This window comes from Lineus longissimus, chromosome 3, assembly GCF_910592395.1.
Source record: "Lineus longissimus chromosome 3, tnLinLong1.2, whole genome shotgun sequence".
Lineage (NCBI taxonomy): Eukaryota > Metazoa > Nemertea > Pilidiophora > Heteronemertea > Lineidae > Lineus > Lineus longissimus.
The window spans coordinates 4,686,345-4,705,486 of NC_088310.1; the positions used below are offsets into that span (position 1 = coordinate 4,686,345).

Genomic DNA, 19,142 nt, shown 5'->3' on the forward strand with positions numbered 1-19,142 from the left:
GTTTATTATCTATCGTAGAGTGCTTCAGGATGGTTTCTCAAGTATCTCCTATCTCCACACCCTTCAGATCATCATCACTCAACTTACGTGTGACTGGTCAGAGAGCACACTGTTACATTGGGTGGGGCTCAGTGATCTTTTCTACTGGGTGTCCTATCAGTCACAAAATAGACACACGCCTATATATATGAGGCAGTATTTTCATCCACAATGGTTGAATGAGTATGGTAGAACTGCATGACGCTGTATGAAACAAGCGTATTGATTCGTTCTCGCTTGAACTCATATTCGCATCGTCATCATGCATTGAGTCAAGTCCAGTTTGATGTGTATGAGAAAAATCATGCATATGTTCTATAATATTGGGTCCCATTAGAATTCTTTTGTAAATTCATGTGTAGAAAAGTGTAGATAACCTATCTCCCCCCAAACTGTTCATTCAACAAGCAGCATACATTGAACACAGGAAAGAAATAGAGGATATCATATCATATTTATGATATACCTGGATGCCCTCAAGTTGTTCATCAATAACTTGAAAAACAATATGTTTTCGCACTATTTTGAGTTCATCAATGAACTAGTCCGAATTTACGTCACTGGAAATAATTGATCTATGATACTGCTGAGGAAAGAATTTTAGAATGCTAAAGCAGAAAGTTTATACATGGGGCAGGATGTTATGAAATCTGGCTTAGGATGTTATAAAATTTTTGAGAGTGTGATAACGAAGAGACATCCAGAAGTGTTCGTATTATGAAAAAAAGATTCTCACAAATGAATTGACTGACAAATTGTGCTAGTGAAAAACAAAGACCATGACCAAGCTTAACGTAGCTGATGTACTGAATGGTTATGATAATTTTTCTCAGAAACTCAATCGATATTGTAGTCAATAACATGATCGAAATCATGAGGAAAGACATGACATGGGCAAGAATGAATTAGGCTGACACCGGGGAGGTACATGGGTCAATATTACCAGAAGCCGTGATGCAGAGATTAGCCGATCAGATTGATGGATGACACAAATGGTCCGTAGAGCTATTCGGGTCAGCTAGCTATGTAATGATCACCTGGTGAAGTAAAGATGATGGCACACGAATTGTTTCAGTACATGTGACCCATCACTGCCAAAGGAGGCACATATTGCACAGAAGACGAGCCTAAAATCAGGTGATAATGGAAGAAATTGATGTACTCTGAATTCAAAACCAGACAGACAACAGTGAAATGAACAACCAGTCCATCTCAACCTGCCAATCTCAAAATGACATGCACCTGGTTTTGATGTGATGGTCAGAACATGGCGTATAGTTTCATCATCTGATACTGGTAGTGGTACTTTGATCTGGCACCCAATTGCAGTTTCAATTTCCTTTTCTTTTCTAGTAAAGCCTGATTAAAGCTTACGGTAAGCCGGTATAAAAGATGTCATTGATGTATCTCCTCTTTCTCTCATTTCAGGGGATTTAAGAGATCACATTCAATGAGAATGGAAAAATTTAAGAGGACTTTCAGTTTTCGAAAGAAAAAGGATCACGTACCAGAATGTAGTAAACCTCACCAGTGGCAGGAAGACGAAAAGAAAGTTCGAGAGGGCACATGTAGTTTCCAAGTTAGGGTAGGTAGAATGATTTGTTAATCTAAGGCATTTTGCCATTTATCATACTTTCGTGGTCGTTTTCATGAAAATGAACTTTGAAATTTAAATTTAAATCCCAAGAAATAATTCAGTTGTCTATATTGCTTGCCAATCCTGCCATCAATGTCTTTGTTTAGGTTAAAGCTGATTAGAAGCTGAAATGAATGTTACATTCACCGATGTACCAAAAAAAAAGTTTAGCCAATCAAATTTTCAATCCCATTGGTATGACATATCTGCGATCTGACAATTCCAGTTGACTTGTTTGGTGTTCAGGGAGAATAAATTGAACCACTAGCTCTAAGTGACTATTTCCTTTATTGAAACACTTTAGTCTGGCATAAGCTTGCTCATTCACTTCATTGAAATATTGGAGTGAAATATGAAATGATTGGGATTTAAGTTTGTCGTCATGTTTGAAAGAGGTTAGTGCAAGCATACTCTGGTCCATCGTCTACCAGGATAGAACCTGGTGAGGTTATTGTCACCCATAACTGGCATATTCAGTTTGATGAACCAGTGTGCACCACCAAGTGGTGAAATTTGTAACTACTTGATCCACTTTGCCTTCCTCTGTATGTCTCATCCAGTTCATTTTCACCAGTCTTGTCAACTTACCTGTAATCTTGTGATTGAAAGAGCTTCATCTTCTCATACGCCACAGATTCTGACTGATCTCCTGCGTTTTGTGTCTTCTACGCTTTGTGAGTGACTTTCTGACAAGTGCAACCAGTTTCACTAATTGTTCTGTGATTACATGTCAACCACACATGGACAAGAGCTTTTGTTGCAGTGACAAAGTCTTTGGGTCCAAGATGAAAGATAGCTCGTGCCAATCATAACCACTGCTCCCCAAATCAACTCGGTGGATGAATCTTAGATGCATTTATGCAAATACCCGTAAACCAGTCCCATTAACTGCTGATATACGAGCTGGTTGGCTCCGTCTGCATGTAAAATATATCAACGCAGTTGTATTTGCTTCCCATGTTTTCACATCCAGTATTGTGCAAGACGCGTAATAGAATGCTTTATCGATTGCTGTCCTTATACATCCTAACACTATGCAATAAACATAAACAGTACATAGCTATGCTAATGACTGTCAGGAGTGTAGTTATTTTTTTATATTCTCTTAAAAAGCCCCTTCCGGTCATTGGGGTGAACGAACTGGCGCTGATATTACCATGGAAACTATGAAAGAAGTGTTTGCGTCTTTGCTTCCAGTTGGGGTGGTAGTTTTACCAACATTGATGGCATGGATTATAGTCGTTCTGTCACTAACAAACGACTGTTCATCAGCAACAATGTGTCAAAAAACATAACATGTCGCATTGTGAGTTGATGCTAAATTGAACTTTCAATTCATTGGCAATGACATTTATATCAAGTCTAGTGTCAAGTTTAGATTAATCTACACTTGGTGGTGTGAAGGAAATTGCCCTTCACATCACTCGAAAGTGAAATTGCGTCTTAATGTCAATGTTGGTTGACAGCAAATTTACTCAAATGTTGCCCATCATAGATCTTTCTTGCAACTCTACACCTGTATTTTGGGTATGGGGATGTCAACTACTCAATCTCAGATACTGTAGAAGACAGCCTCAAGTAACAAACTCCCTGCACAGAAAAATTGGGTGGAATCCTCAAATATCTCACAGGAATCGCTACAAGATACAAAAATAGATGTAATCAATGGACGAGTGCTGTGTTCGTCATTAGATTTAGCTCAAGTGAAGTCTGTCCATTCATAGCATGTATTGATCCGGTATTAGCTGTCTGACAATGTACACTTGATGTATGGGTGACATTTACTCAATGTGCCAACGAGTTGATTCGAATGTTGGAAAATATTGACCAGATTTTAAAGGAGGTAATTCAGATACTTGGCCAGATTAGGTACTTGATTTTCACGTGATATCCATTGCTGCATTCATAGCAGTAGCATATGTATTGATCCCAAATCAGCTGTCTGACAATGTACGTGTGATGTATTGGTGACATCTACTAAATATGAATACGAATTGTCAAATTGATTCAAACACTGAGGACACTAACACAATCTCATTGATTAGGTGATGTTCTGGGAGATTTACTAACCCTGTTTGATAATTTTGAAACATTCCTGTCATTAACGTTTTTGTAGACTGCGTAAGTTGATGAAGTGAATGTGATCCCTACACCGCATCGGTTTCCTTTGGTTTTCATTGAATTCTTTATCAGCCTGTGGAGACAATAAACCAGCTCACAGAGATGGCGTGCCACTGTCCAATTCATCTTCACTATCCAATTTATCTTCACTTATACTAGCTAACTTGTGGCTCCACGTCCCAAAAGGCACAATTTAATCATCCAAAGGATAAGGAGAATTTTATGCCTTATTCATCAACTCTTCTTGGCTCCTGTTTACTAATACAACGTTGGATCAAGTTTTTCTCAATCTTTGTGTGATGTTGACTCTGCATCTTTCAAGGGAGCAATCGTCAGAAACTAGAGAGCCGTGTTTCCATTAATGGGTTTTCCTTGCTGTTGGTCTCCTCGGAACGATTGACATGTAAGACTTGATGTGTAGGCAACTTCATACCATCAAAAAGTGGCCTTAACAATTGTGTATTTTTCTCATTGCAGTACCTAGGATGTATAGAAGTTTTCGAGTCGCGGGGTATGCAGGTCTGTGAGGAAGCAGTAAAAGCATTAAAACAGGTAAGAAGTTTCCCTTGACCACTCAAAATGATCAACCAAGTGCCCTCCAGGTAACAGGCTTTGCTGTTGGTTACTTCCGTTAGGTTTCTGATGTCTGTCCATTTGCTGAGTGGTAGAAGCATGCAATCATCTGAAAATAATGCATCTTGCACCTTGGAGCAGATCTCGTAGTGCTGGATGTCAAACTGTTCATGAGCATTTCTTAACACGGTCTCGCACTTCACCAGCGCAAAGCACCACGGGCTTAAAATTCCCTTCCATGGCATCAAGTATGCTTGGAACTACTTTTGGTTGTACTTTCAAAAATAGCTTGAAATGAAGGAGATAAGTGAGTCCCAGGAAAGTAACAAACATTGAAAGTTTCCATGCTTCGCTGATCGGATGGCTTGGCCAGGTAGATGCTGATGTTCTGTTAACTGTATCTCATGGGAATGGAACAATGACGATCAATCAAGTTTGATTGCATGGGTTGCCTCGGAGTGAAAACATTGTGAAGTGTATAAAAATTGCGGTGTTTATAGAAAAGGTGTTGCGCAGCCTAGCCATTGGGAGTGATATGTATCCAGATATTTTTCTAGAGAAACGAAGGACAGGGCCGGTAAGAAGATGGGAGTGATCCATCACTCCCCTGGTCCAACTTAACTTCATATACAAGTGAATTACATCAATCCCTACGCTTCAGTGAGATTAAACTCCACTGGAGTGAATTGATAGCTGTGTACATCTCCTGATGAGCTCTGCAAGGCGCGCATGGTCATAGCATGCTACACTTGGCCACATGAGGCCATGATAATCATTCTGCGTTGAAGCCATTTGGCTTTGCTGGATTGGGTCATGCAACTGAGATAAACATCAGATATTCCGCACCACATTTGACGTTCCCTTGACGTTTCTATGATTCCTAATGCCGCAAGTTAATGAGGCATAATCCTTTCTGATTGGTGTTCATGGTCGGTCGGCATGGACATATTGTCCAGCTTGTCGATTCCGGTACATATTACTTGTTGGAATATGTCAGAGTGGATTTCGCTCAAAAGGGAACGTGTATTATATGGGTGCAGTATGGCTTTATGGCTTCTAAATGATATTTAGATGGGCTTGGTTACTTTTGTGATTGGTGAAAGGTGATATTTGTCGCTGGTTTTCAGTGTTAGGCTTCTTCACTGCCAACTAAAGAGGAAGTGCATGTCAAGCAATTTTGTACATTGACTACTAGTTGGCGGCATTGATTGCTGTACCAAATTATCATTTCCATGACGCTGGAATCTATACCAGAAATTTGCTTCCCAGTTGACCGTCTCCATTGGAAAGGACTGCACTCAGTGAAAGTAGATGGGATTAATTCCGAACTGGTACAGCATTGAGGGGATCTTACTTCATAGTAACCACCACTATCTTGAGTATGAGCCTGTACCCTTGCTGTCAGTGGGGAAATCTTGCCTCCATCTTGCAGTGATGATGTTCATGCATGCAAAGCCTTGCATGTCTCGGTGTAATCACTGACATGCCTAATTGGATGAGCGACTAATTTGGCTCATAATTTGTTGAAAATGAGATCTTCAGATCCAATGGGAATCTAAATATTGAGAAGAAATTGCTGGCTTCGGTTCCACACTGAAGCCAGTAATGAGTATTAGAGCTCTCTTGCAAGTTGCATATTCAGAAGTAACATTGAATTTCTAATGAAGTTCAAATGGCGATAACCATCCCCATGGTCCTCTTGACTCAAAAGATGTAGCTCTCTCCTAAACAGTACTGCAAGTGAAACCAACATCAGCACCATTTGAGTCCTACAGATGTAGTCATTGTGGGTTCCTAATTGCCTCCCCAAGAACTAATTAAAAAGCAATCTGTTCTGAAGTGCAACTGGAAGACCAAGTTTTCAACCGTATTGAGCTCAGATGGATGGCTTCAATAATTTTTCATGCTGTATCATTAAGTTGATTTGTTTAGAGCCCACCAACCCAGACAATTTCATGCATGTACAATGTATGATACTGACTGAAAGAAGGAGAGACGAAGTGTTGTATAAGTGATGTGCCGAAAAGATTGCCCAGTGAATTTCTTTTGACAGCCTGCAGTGCTTCAAAATTCTAAATGGGTTGGTGGAATTTCCATCGCATACTATTTTAGTTGACGTGTACGTGCCAGTATACCTATGTTTTTGCTAATAATTTATTTTAAATTTAACTCTTTCAATGTTTTTCAGCAATGTAAAGGAAAATATCAGCGAGCAGTATTATACGTGTCTGGCGATGCCCTCCGTGTTGTAGATGAGATTAGTAAGGTGAGTTCATGTCAGGTGGCGCCACTGGAGAAGAGTAAATTTGACGTCTGCTGCTGCACAGTGTCTTGGAGAGTTAGTCGTCATCTGCATGGCTGCATTGTTGTTCATCCCAATAGATTTGTAGCTTCCTGCATGTCAGGTAGTGGATTAACCCTTTTGCTGTGGGAGGCTTTATATCAGACTGGCAGTTCCGATAAAAAAAGATGTAACAAAATTAGTAGAAAATGCTATTTGCAAAAGGGTTAGCCTTCTTAGCAGTATTATAGTCAGTAAACCTGTTTTGTTTGGAATGATAAGCTCCACATTTAGTAGGTAGTGAACTTGCATAATATCTCTTAGCATTTGTTTGTACCCCAAATCATGATGCTTTATTTTGACATCTTGCATTTGAATTCTGCAGAATTTCAAGAATATTGCTCTTGAATTATACTCAATGGTGACGCTGGGTTTCAAGTGATGGGTTTCCATGCAGAAATCCCAACAAAAATACAACTTATTCGATTAATTGGTAGGAGATAGTTGATGTTTGTCAGATATTCTAGCAATTGTCACATGACAAATGGGGACAGAAAGGAAATGAGTTTCTGTGGGAATCAATCTTAAGTGCACTTGTTCAAAAGTTGGTACAAAAAATATTTGGTGAAAATTTGAAATTTAAAGAATTCTGTTACAGTCTGCCCAAAGAAGATTAAGCCCTCTAGTAAGATTATCTGCCGAAATAGGCACTCTGTGCAATTACCTTCGTCACTTTTTGAGTTTATTTCATTTTATTGCTGTAATTTCATTTTTGCAACAACTGTGAAGAAATAGTCATGCTATTTTGCAAATTAAAAAGATCTTGGTGAAGTTCTTACTAGCTTGTGGTGGTCATTCACTGCTAAACTAACGCTATGCTATCGCAGTGCTGCGCCTTCCATAATGTTTTTTCATCCATAATTGTAACATTATATGCAGAATAAATAATATTGCAGCTACTGTATCATTACACCGCTAGTGCCAATGGCTATTCTATTCAACCTATCCCAGACTAAGTCCTGGAGGATTTTCACTGGCCTCAAGGGTAAAAAACATAATGATTACCAAGCTTAGAACTGCAACAATTTGGGTCCAAATATGGCTCTTTATGTATCCCTTGAGCATGTCAAAACAAAACGTCTAGTTGCTTTATATGGAACAACCCAGCCAAAAGCTGGGAGCACCAATTCTGATATTTTTGTCATGTTACGATAAAACCTTTTAGATGGGGACAAATGCAACATCTCGGTTCGAATGAAAAAAAAAGAACAGTGTCGAGCTCATGTAATCTTTTCGAACGGTAAAAAATACCATCTGCAGAATGGCATGAATATTTTTTGTTGAGCATGGCGTGATGTGTCGTTGCCTCCACAGTTGTGCCTCTCTCATTCTGTCGTTTCGTGGCGCTTCAAGTACTTGCTGTATTATATTCAGGTGAAGGATACCAAGGGCATAAACTCCAATAAGGTATGATCTTTGCTGCCGCACCTTGGAACTGTTGCTTGCCTTGCACAAAATGACACTGTACATGTGAAATATCTTGGGGTATGGGGATCAAGGGACCTTGGGTTTGAATGTACCTGGATTGACCCTCGGGGGACTGATGGTATCCTACTGACTGTCCAGAGGTAACGGTTAAGTTCAAGGTACATGACATGGAACCTATTTGGGGATTGGGTGATACGAACTAATGGATAAGCAAACATATCTTTGATGTCAGTTCTTGACGTTAGTTATCCATCAGTCTTTGGTGCCTTAAGAAAGAATTACTTGTACCCAACTGCTTGCTGGCTATATGACCAAGTTTCAGTTTGGATAAAAGGAAGTGCAGCTCATGGCAACACATTTGAAGATGGTGCCACTTCATCATTAGTATCCCTGCATCACCATCTGTAACTATAGTTGACCCAGCTTTCGCATATTTCATTCAACACCAATGAGTATATAGCTATTGAAAATCATCTTCAAAATGTGAAACTCTTCGTAAACGTTCATGAAAATTGTTGTAAACATATCTTTGTACAATTGACATCTGTTTTACTTCTCAAGTGACTAAACCCTTCCCTTCATTTCCACCCTTCCCTGTTGTAGACCATCTCTCTTATTCCTCTAACCACCATCATGTTCAGAAATAACATCGCTTGCTGCCTCCGCAATCACGTAACACTAAATTCTCAAACCATATCTGTTATCCAGTTCATGTTACTTTTGCCCCCCACTGTCCATCCTCTTACTTGGCTCACTTCTTCATGTGTGTTCATTGATTTTGTCCCAGAGTCAGAAAGAACAAGTGTGGTTTAATAGGAGTGGTAGCTTTAGTCGGCTTATTGACAGTTGATGGTATGACAATCAAGTGATATTTTTTACTGCGTCAAAGCAGGAAGTGGTGACAATACTCTTAACCCCCCCCCCCCCATAAGATAGCTGTAGCATTTGGTGAGAATGTATTCTCCAGCAATGTTGCTGTATTGGATATGGTTAACCTGTTTAGTACATCTTACCCTAGTAAGCCCAGTTTCCACTTAATAATAGGCAGTTTATGGCCAAGAGCAGACAATTCATATTGCAAAATAGCTAGCTAATTCCTATAAGAGTGCTGGGTTATCTTGTTGTAACAGAGGAAAAACATCAAGGTCCAACCTAGCCTGGGCTTGTAGGAATGATGCCACCACTACATTGTGAAGGCACTGTCTGTTGTTGAAGGTACTCATGTTGTTGTTTGAAATAATGAAAAGAGTTCTATTATCACATTGCAATAGAGTTAAATGTCCACATCTGAAATGGCTGCTGATACATGGAGTGAACTTGGCTTTGATGTTGTCGATAATGCAGTAATTATTATGCCTTTGAAAGCAACAATTTGAGAAATATGTCGTGGTAATCACTCCATTGTCATAATCATTGCGTGGGCTTGAGGAATTATGCGGCAATGGCTCTCCCACCGGCACTTTGAAGTTGGCATTCTTAAGAAAATGTGCAATTATTAAACAGAATATATCACCAATATAAAAGGTCCACCTTTATAAAAGTCCTCTGTGTTATATCTTATCATTGCCCACATGACATTCACGGTGTCATGTCCAAATGTTGTGATGTTTACCATTCACAGCCGCCTCATTTGCATGATGTACACTCGGATTCCCGGAACTACATTAATTATTCGAATCAATAAAAAAATTAAACAGAATCTCTTTAGAAATATTGATGATTCTAGATTTGAAACAAAAGAGTTGTGGATTATAATTTCTTGTCGCTCTGTTGGGAGTTTGTGTTATTGCGGGAAAAAGCTCTATTGATTTTGTGTAGTTTACATAAAGCGCTGTTTTGTACAAATCCATGTCTAAAGAATTGATTTTACAGGCAAATAAACTGCCTGTTTAAGTGTTTTTATATGGATTCCCTCGTTGTCAGTAAACGAGGAAGCTAGCTGGCAGAGAAGGTTCTTGGAGAACTTCAGAAAAGTGGTGGCTGGGTCTTGTGGGCACAAAAACGCACGGAAGCCTGTAACTGCTGGCTGAACGCTGCTTCTTTCCCAGCACCACTTTGATCAGTATCCGAGCCCTGTTGGTTCCTTTTAGCTGGTATTCTATTTCCAATACTGATCGTGTTTCACGCATGATTACAGGAGAACAAGCCGGTGTTGTGAACCGCAGGGGATTCAATTCACGCTGGTTCCTATATGCTTTTTAGTGGTGCTTCTTTCTGGTGTTCTAATCTTAGACAACATCTGATTGGTGTATTGGAGAGCCCATTATCATTAGTAGCATGGTGCCATCAGCAAAGCGCCTCCTAAATGCTGTGCATTTTAACTGCTTTTACCCCAGATCCTAGATTTGCACGCAAATAATTTCCGCTTGTTTGTCTCTTTGGGACACATTTTCATAAATATAGTCTCTTCTTGTATCCTTCCTTTCCATGCAGTTCTGTTCATTGTTATGTTTATACACCCTTAATATGAAGATCCGTACTGTCCCTTTCCAGTATGAGGTGGGGGTGAACTTGTATAGATTGTATATGATGGTTTGTTTAGACTCTTGAAGCATGTATCCTTCTTGTAAGCTAAGCTGAGGATGACTGTTTGATTCCCATTAGAACAGTAGGCACTACATCTCTCCCAGAACATCCTTCTATAATACCATCCAGCCGTTGCTTGCAATTTGCTTACTCTTTCAGGGATTAATTGTTGATCAGACCATAGAAAAGGTGTCGTTTTGTGCCCCGGACAGGAGCCACGAAAAAGGATTTGCGTATATTTGCCGTGATGGCACGACGCGACGTTGGATGTGCCACGGTTTCCTGGCGATACGTGAAACAGTAAGTTGCCTTTCATCGTTTAATCATTTCATATTCCAACTTTTCAGGGTTTAATAGTGGATCAAACGATCGAGAAAGTATCGTTCTGTGCGCCGGATCGCAGCCACGAGAAAGGCTTTGCGTATATTTGTCGCGACGGCACAACCAGACGGTGGATGTGTCATGGTTTTTTGGCACTTAAAGAGTCCGTAAGTGTTAGTATTGAACTCTTTAAATCTCCTAGAGATGTTGTACCAATAAATGTCGTAACGCACACTCACATCTAGACAACATGACGGGTTCGTAAGTATTAAAACTGTAACAAATAACACACAATAGCATATCAAGTAGCATATAGATGAAGTGTGGTGTAAAGAAATCGAAGGGGAAACCTAATGTAAGCACCAACCTAACAAATGTAACAAAAAGCTATCTAATAACTCACTGTAACTTTTAACAGCTGGATACTGTAATAATCTGTGGAACACCCGTGCTGCCCCATTATGGTAGTTTGTATATTAGTATTGCGGCCGGTTTCTATGATGGCGCACCCCTTCGTGTGGTGAGACAGAGCGTGACCAGAGTTACCCAAATATTGTTGATCAATCTCTTTGTGTTTACTCTGTAAACAAGAAGCCTGCCTCATACCTACAAATCACACCTCTCTGTAACAACTGGTGAAGATGAGGTTGTTTTCTGTAGCTCTTCCTATGGTAGATAACCCTTAGATGTGGTTATCTGGTTTCAGTAGTTTGCCTACGAAAATGAAAAGCAGATGAACTAACTAATCTTAGACGCTATGGTTCTGACAAGTTACAGCTCACATCCTTGATGCATGTGTGAAAATCAATATGATAGTGTGATGACTAATTTGATAGCCTTCAACTTGAGATGTCTGATTTCAAGATCTCCATGGTGTACTGGAATCAAAAGAGAGATGTGTCAGGCTTAAGAAATATGGAAGCCATCTCGTTCTATCACGCTGTGTAGTTGGAGTTTTTCAATTATTGATACCAGGACTTTGTTTCAAATGGACTGTCAGATACCATTGGGAAGAAACTCTGGATACAGCCAAGAAAGACAGCATGGTCGCAGGGTTCAAGTCCAAGTGTTGGGCCACCAAGTTTAAGGTTGCAACATTCAAGGACAGACTCATTTGCTCTGTGTGAGCTTACCTAATTTGTCACCGATGTAGATTGCTTCATAGCGTGTTGTCTATATTTGAGCTGAGGACACATTGTTGCCAAGTCTTGTTAGCGGTGTCATTTGATTGACATACCAATTATCTCGTCGATAGCTTGGTCTCAGCCGCGTAATCTCCGTATGGTGATTTTCCCACCTTGTTTTGCAATATTCGTGGCAACCGTTATGTGGTGGTCGCGAGGGATCCATTTCAAGTGGTTTCAAATTCAAATGGATCACAAGGCTGGAAGTCCCGTTAGTAACCCCTGGTGAATGTAATGTACATTGACGTAAACCAAACATAATGAAGTCTTACCAGTCGTTCATTCTCCAAAGCCCATTAACATAGTCTAAAATTGATCCTGAATGTGATGTGAGCACTTGAGTTCTATGGACGTGTTGGACCTACCATGAGCGTTGCTGACCGGCCCATCTTGCCTCATTGATCATATCCTGTGGCCACCCACACGATTGCTTAGCAATTATGATAAAGGAGTAGATTTGTGATGATTTATTGGAGGCCGTAAGCCATGTCCCCTGGGTGTCATATTTTCCAAGAATACAGGGCATGAATCTTCTGCACAGGAGTAACTGTTTCCAGTGTATCAGGTGGTTTCGTCAAGACCAACAGGTGTTGCTAGCATCTAACTTCGGCTCATTATATAATGCCAGGGTTGCAACTAGCTACAGCTTATCGCAAATAAGGAAAGTATGAAATTCTTCAGTCTGAGTAGTAGGATTTTCAATCGACATTCCTTGCTGACTGGAGTATTTCACGGCCTGAGAATGAGTAACGATTTCTGCTCATGTTTTTTGCTGCTGTCTCATGCAGTGATTGATTGATGTGGGCAATTAATCCTCGAGGTGACAGACAGTAGATATTATGATGGCCCAGAGGAACTGCTGCAGTCACTCATCTCATTGACTGATACCTTTTAGTCTTTTGCATCAGTTAGCAGTAATTGCTATTCTAATCAGCATCATCATCATCATCATCACCATTGTTGTCTTTGTCAACATCGTAGCACATCCTGAACTTGGTCCTTTTCACTTGGTTGCTACCACATATAAGACCCATCAGAGACTTGGTCCTCTATCGCTATAACTTAAGATAATGCTATCACTGTAACATTCACCGAACCATACAATGTCTTTGCACTTGTAGCCCCTGTGTATAGCCTGTCCCTCTGTCAGTAGTTGATATTTTAGTCCAATGTCTTGTCAGTTTCTCTTTCATTGCCATTACAGCCAGGTATCCTTTTCTCCCAACACTACAAAAACTTTGTAGTTGGGCCTGTTCACCAAGGTTTTCAAACATTTCATCAGAAATGAGAAAACTTACATCTTTGATAGTTTTGTTTTATTCTCTTCTTTAACTTGTTTCAGTTAGCCAGAATTGGCCAGACTTTTGTTTGGGTAAGGTTCCGGCATCTATCCTTGGATAGGGGTTACATTGTCGTGAATGTCTAGTTACAGGATACCCTCACGGAGTATATAGGAATGTTCACTCACTGTTTTAAAACTAGCATCCAAATTCACAATTGTATAATCAGAGCACTTTGTGAGAGTACATGTCATTTTAGAATCTTCACTTTAAATTTGTCAGTGAGATCATGTATTGTTAGCTTTTTGATTTAACTCACAAATCTGTTCTTATTCTTGCTGCACGTAAGCTTCTTATAACTTTGGTTAGGATCAAATGTGATAATGACAACATCTAAGCCATCGGCTTGCAGTTTTTGACAGCAAAATATGACGTTATGTCAGTGCAATAGTTCTACTTTATTACATCATATTTGTGGCATCGCAAGAACTCTTAAGCTGTGTTGCAGTGGCATAAAGTCATGCTTTTGCCGCCAAGACTTCATGTTTGCCGTCAAATATGGCGGCTCTGCATGTCATGCAAAAATGACACCACCTTGGTCAAGGGAGCACCAGCTCATCCTGTGGGCTTTGCCAGTCCACCTGGTTTGCATGTCACTGATCTTGAAACATTGGCAGCTGAAAAAAGGATCCATGTATAGGCTATCACAATCACAAATCACCAATTGCCATTGTTTTTGTTATGCCTCTCTATGATATCTCATATTTCATCATCATATTTTCGACATCTTGGCCCAGACTTTTCTGCGCTGTATCATGAATATGTGTTCTTCCACATCGTGAGCTGTCACTCGGAGCCATCCCAGCATTCATTCATCAATTCCATGAGGACATGCAGAAATTAACAAATGATTAATAAGACGCTGGAGGTTTAGGATGAATAATCAATTTTGCACTAATCATAATTTTGATGCTAATTAGTGATAATGCTGCTGCCATGATCTGTTGTATGCACAGACATCTTTTTTGGGAGGTTTCATTTGGTGCCGTCTTGGGATGAGTGGGACCACCACGAACACAACAAATAAAGAAGCCCACTTACTAATTGGCGAGAGGATGAGCCTTAATAGCCCAGATGGTTATGTCTCATCTCCAATCAGGGTTGGGATCAGATCACAGGGCAATATACCAAGGTTCTCTGAATGCTGAAAGATAGAAATCTGTCCATTTGCCATATCTACACCAATCAACTAGCTTTGTTTCTTTCTTAGAATGTAACCTTTACAATACCCCCTCCTGTAATTTATTGCCAGATAAGTTCTCCACCATTGCATCATGAAATCTCACAGCTGTCACCAGTTCACTGCACTGAGGTTATAGTGATGGGCTTACCAATGCCTTGTCCGTTATCATCGTCTGTTGCACATTCAATATCGCATGTAAGAAGTTATCTGTGTCGATTTGTGTTCATCAAGCTTTCAATGTTACAAAGAAGAAGTGGTGTTTGAAACATATTTTGACGCATTGTTTCGTCTCATTAATTCTGACCAGTCATAATTTCAAAATCTCTCTCCTCAAGGGCTCTGTTATCAAATGTTGCTACCAGTCCTTGTGTGGGTAGCTATAAGCTACTTAAGTATCATTTCCGGTTGTCTTCTTCACACATAAGAGGATCTGTCTCAGATATTACATTAATAAAACGTGAAAGCATAACTTGATATTCTTTCGCGATATCATCAGGTATGCCTTGGTTGCCATGGTAACATGAGTTGAATAACAACTGGACAGAAAAAGCTATAAAGAGATGTTTGTAAATGACTACTGGTGCTCATTAAGAACAAGTCGTTTGAGGTTGTTTTTCTTATATAAAGGCCATGTTGGCAATTATTTTTTGTCCTTCATTAGCTTTATTACAGATGCATAAAATTGCTTATCGGTGGTCTAAATTTGTTTTGATGAAGTTGGTGATCATTTTATTCACATTGATTGTGATAATTGGCTGGTGTGTGGTAGAGGGTGATATGTGGAAGTGGCTGGTGGGTGGGCCTCGTGCATTCTTCACCCTTAGGTTGCTGGTTCAGGCTTTGATTTATAGGTCATAATCACTTATAGTACACATTGATAAACACAAGGCTATAATTCTGAGGGCTATAATTCAAATTGTACCAGCTTTCTCTTACTCTGCATTTTTAACCACAAATAATGTTCTTGGGAATGTCACAAGATATCAAGTCAGCAGCAGAGACTGACGTCCAAAACTGCCATAAAATGACGACACAGCAGGCCTCGATTGCCTCAAGAGATGAAAAACTGATAGCTTTATGCAGAGCATGTCTCCTTCGTCCTTCGTAACGGATTTCCTCGAGCCCGAGGCATCCTGTGTGAGATACTTGCAAATTAAATCAATTGAGCTGAGATTACCCATCTCCCGTTGTTTACATCGTCATTCCTGGGAGGATTGGCACTATAAATAACCCAAGTGACGACCACAAATCCAACATTAAAATTTTTGCAATTGATTTATTAAATTAGCGTTATGATAATGAAGTAACACGATATCAGAATTTTTATGGGGGAAGTGCACGAATTCAGTCCCCTTGGAAATGATGGTTTAATATTTCCTTGAACTTTTTTTACACTCTATTTTCACCAAAATTTGTGGTAAGAATAAAGAATAACTGTGTCCTTCTTACACAGTATTATTCCTACTAAGTAGTATCTACTTGTACAGTTTCTTGTTGCTGCCAATTATGACCCAATTCGAGGTATCTTTGGAACTCTCATGAGATCAATCGAAGATTGAGAGTTGCTCAGTTGTCATTAAATTTTTTTCCGTGACGTAATTCTTCTTATTTCATGCCATCCACTTGCCATTTGGAATCTTATGGAGCAATAAATCCTTCTGATAAAGAACACATGCAACATCCTCAAACCTAACAGAAGAGCTATTCTCTGAATGGCATCTCCTGGGCCGCAGTTCATTTCTACATCTCCACGACTGTCAATTACAAAAAAGAATTCGCCCTGTTTTCTCCAGCTTTGGAAAATCAATGGCGCTTGTGGATTGACTCACAGAGAAGCCATTTCAATGAAAAGTTAAGGAAATCACGTTGGAGTCATACACTGTTCTTCTGTGTGGTTACTAAATTACCAATTATCATTCAACAGATTTTGTCTTCTATCTCCATTCTTCCATTCCCTCAATCGGTGCAAGGCTAGAGAGGTCATCTAACAAGTGGCTTAACATTGTCAGGTGCTGCACCCATGGTCTTGTGGAGGAATATGGTCTAATGTGGTAGTGGTCAATTCCAGTACAGTGGAACCTCCTCTATCAGAACACCCTCTCTTCTCTATTAAGGACAATACTGGCAGTCTCGAGGTCAATTCTTTTAAATTTGACCTCGGTTATCAGGACACCTTTCTATTAGGGACAGCCTGTGTCAGTCTTGAGGGTATCCTTAATAGAGAGATTCCCATGAATTACAGCGCTTACGCTTCAATCAATCACTAATCATACTTTTCTTGCCATTTCCAGGGTGAGCGCCTGAGCCATGCAGTGGGCTGTGCTTTTGCCATTTGTCTTGAACGTAAACAGAAGAGAGATAAGGAATCGGGCGTGACGGTCACATACAGTGAGGATAGGACAAGTTTCACAAGGACAGGATCATTCCGACAAGCATCCATCACAGAGCGGCTGCAGGATCCACAGAGCGCCCTCGTAGCAGGTATTCAAAGTTAGCACAATTTTACATTTCGGGGAAAGAGTGCAGTTGTAGCAGAGTTAGTTTGGTTTTGCCTGGCTATTAACGGCAATGGTTCAAAAATGGGGCAATGGTGTGATAGTAGATGATGGTACTGTTAATCAGGAAGATCAAATTGCATCATGACGTCCATTCTGAACCATCAGAGTTACTTGGTTCGTTACCTCTCCTCATTTGTGTAACAGACTCCGGGATGGCGGAATGGATCCAAAGCTTGAGGGCAATATGCATGATGTCATGTTCTGAAAAGATTTTGGGTAAAGACAACTTTCATCCACTGCTGGCTTCACGAGGGTAGGAAGCTGAGAGGTCTTCTGGTTGTGACATTATCAGGAAGTATTGGTGGATTTCATCTGAGATGTTCTCAAAGGCATGTTCAAATATATCTTTATCAAATTACTCTGTAAAACTTGTACGTGTATTGAAAGATTTTTGTTTTGTAGGCCTGCCTTGAAACGTACCATCTTATTTCAGATCCTGTTCCACAGAGTCGACAAGAGAACCCGTTTGCGGTGGAAAGGCCGCACGCCACCCCCAACATGTTAGAACGCATGGGCTCGTTCCGTGGTTTCTCTAAACTAAACGAGTCTTCATCACCGTTCAAAAGACAGTTATCTCTACGTGTTAATGAACTACCATCAACGATTCAGCGACAGCAAAATATGGGCTACACGAATGAAGGAGATTCGTTACATCATACCAACGGTCCAGGTTTGTCCGGTTTGTGCATGTCTACGTCATCATTTCCATCTGTCGTAGCATAGCCTTTCCTCTACTTCTTGGTTTGAAGAGTTTGATCACGGAATAAAAAAAGTCAGGATTCTTTTGGAAGAGTGAAACCTGAAAAGGCATTCAATTTGAGAAAGGCACTTACCATTGCCAGCTGTGGAATTTCAAATACAGTCTAGCAAGGGCGATGAAATGGATAGTTCTGATATGTTTTGTGATCAAACTCTTTTCATGTTTTCTTGGGGGGGGGGGGGGAACAAGCATCATTGTCACATGTAACATCTTTCATCTTTATTGCTACATCTCTGGAAGATTTGACATTGACCAAAAGATCTGTTGGCTGTATTTTGAGTTAGCTTTTGTTGTTTCAGTTCGGGGGAGGGGTGGGGAGGTGCATGTGCAAAGTATTGTGCTGTAAATACTGGTTGATGCATGACAAAACCATGTCTTCAAGTGTGTTTTACTTGTTCTGTTGAAAAGAATCTGTTTTACATCTCATCCTTTCGAGATGACAGTGACCAAAGACGACACCAGAAGAAAACGAGTTGCCCTACTTGAGTTAGATTTTCTGCGTAACTTATCGACATGTCTTTGGAGATTAAGGATGTTCGCACCAATCCTATGCCCTGGGCCCAGTTGGTCAAGCCAAGCTTTGTCTCAAACACTGGTGTCAACTTAACTTGGCAAGTCTTAAGGGCTTAACTGAAGGAGTCAACGCCAAGTAAAGTTAATACCAGCGTTAGTGACAAAATTTGCTTTGAACAACTAGGCCATGGTTCTTTTTTATCATGACACGTTTTTAACACCGTCTGTCTTTGCCTTACAGCCAGTCCAATTGCGGAAGCGTCTCCGACGAAGGAAAATCAAGACTCAATAGCCGAGATGTGTGCTCAGTTATCATCAGGTCTTTCGGCGCTCTCTGGTGACGATCCTTTCAATCAAGTTCAAGCGAAAGGTCAAGTGAATATGAACCATGGCATGGGACCCGTGCCGGGAGCCACTCCACAAAGTAAGTTGGCCTATGGAGACATTGAAGATGATTTGAACTCTCCAATTGATGAGTGTGGCTGTTGTTAAGCCATCTGTAGACATGCGTACTGGCTGGTTTGAAGAGTCTAACTTGCCAAATTCGAGTCTCAAACTGACTTCAATGATGCCTTGCAGAGATAATCTCTTTCAGCCAAGCTTATGCCTTGGTATCACA

At 40.3% G+C, this 19,142-nt stretch overlaps 1 protein-coding gene across 16 annotated transcripts in view; it reads left to right on the forward strand.

Annotated features, from left to right (window-relative positions):
• Positions 1–19,142, forward strand: part of LOC135485464 (protein numb-like) — a 39,483-nt gene that overhangs the window by 16,183 nt on the left and 4,158 nt on the right. For 6 of the 16 annotated variants that reach the window (XM_064767508.1, XM_064767514.1, XM_064767513.1 and 3 more), the window contains 9 exons: positions 1,468–1,624; positions 4,274–4,348; positions 6,558–6,635; positions 8,085–8,117; positions 10,824–10,964; positions 13,512–13,541; positions 16,984–17,182; positions 17,684–17,929; positions 18,765–18,947. In XM_064767508.1, the coding sequence (XP_064623578.1) occupies positions 1,468–1,624; positions 4,274–4,348; positions 6,558–6,635; positions 8,085–8,117; positions 10,824–10,964; positions 13,512–13,541; positions 16,984–17,182; positions 17,684–17,929; positions 18,765–18,947 (1,142 nt within the window). Of the gene's footprint in view, positions 1–1,467; positions 1,625–4,273; positions 4,349–6,557; positions 6,636–8,084; positions 8,118–10,823; positions 10,965–11,011; positions 11,159–13,511; positions 13,542–16,983; positions 17,183–17,683; positions 17,930–18,764; positions 18,948–19,142 lie in introns of all 16 variants that reach the window. The other 10 variants (XM_064767501.1, XM_064767500.1, XM_064767502.1 and 7 more) reach the window with 10 other exon arrangements.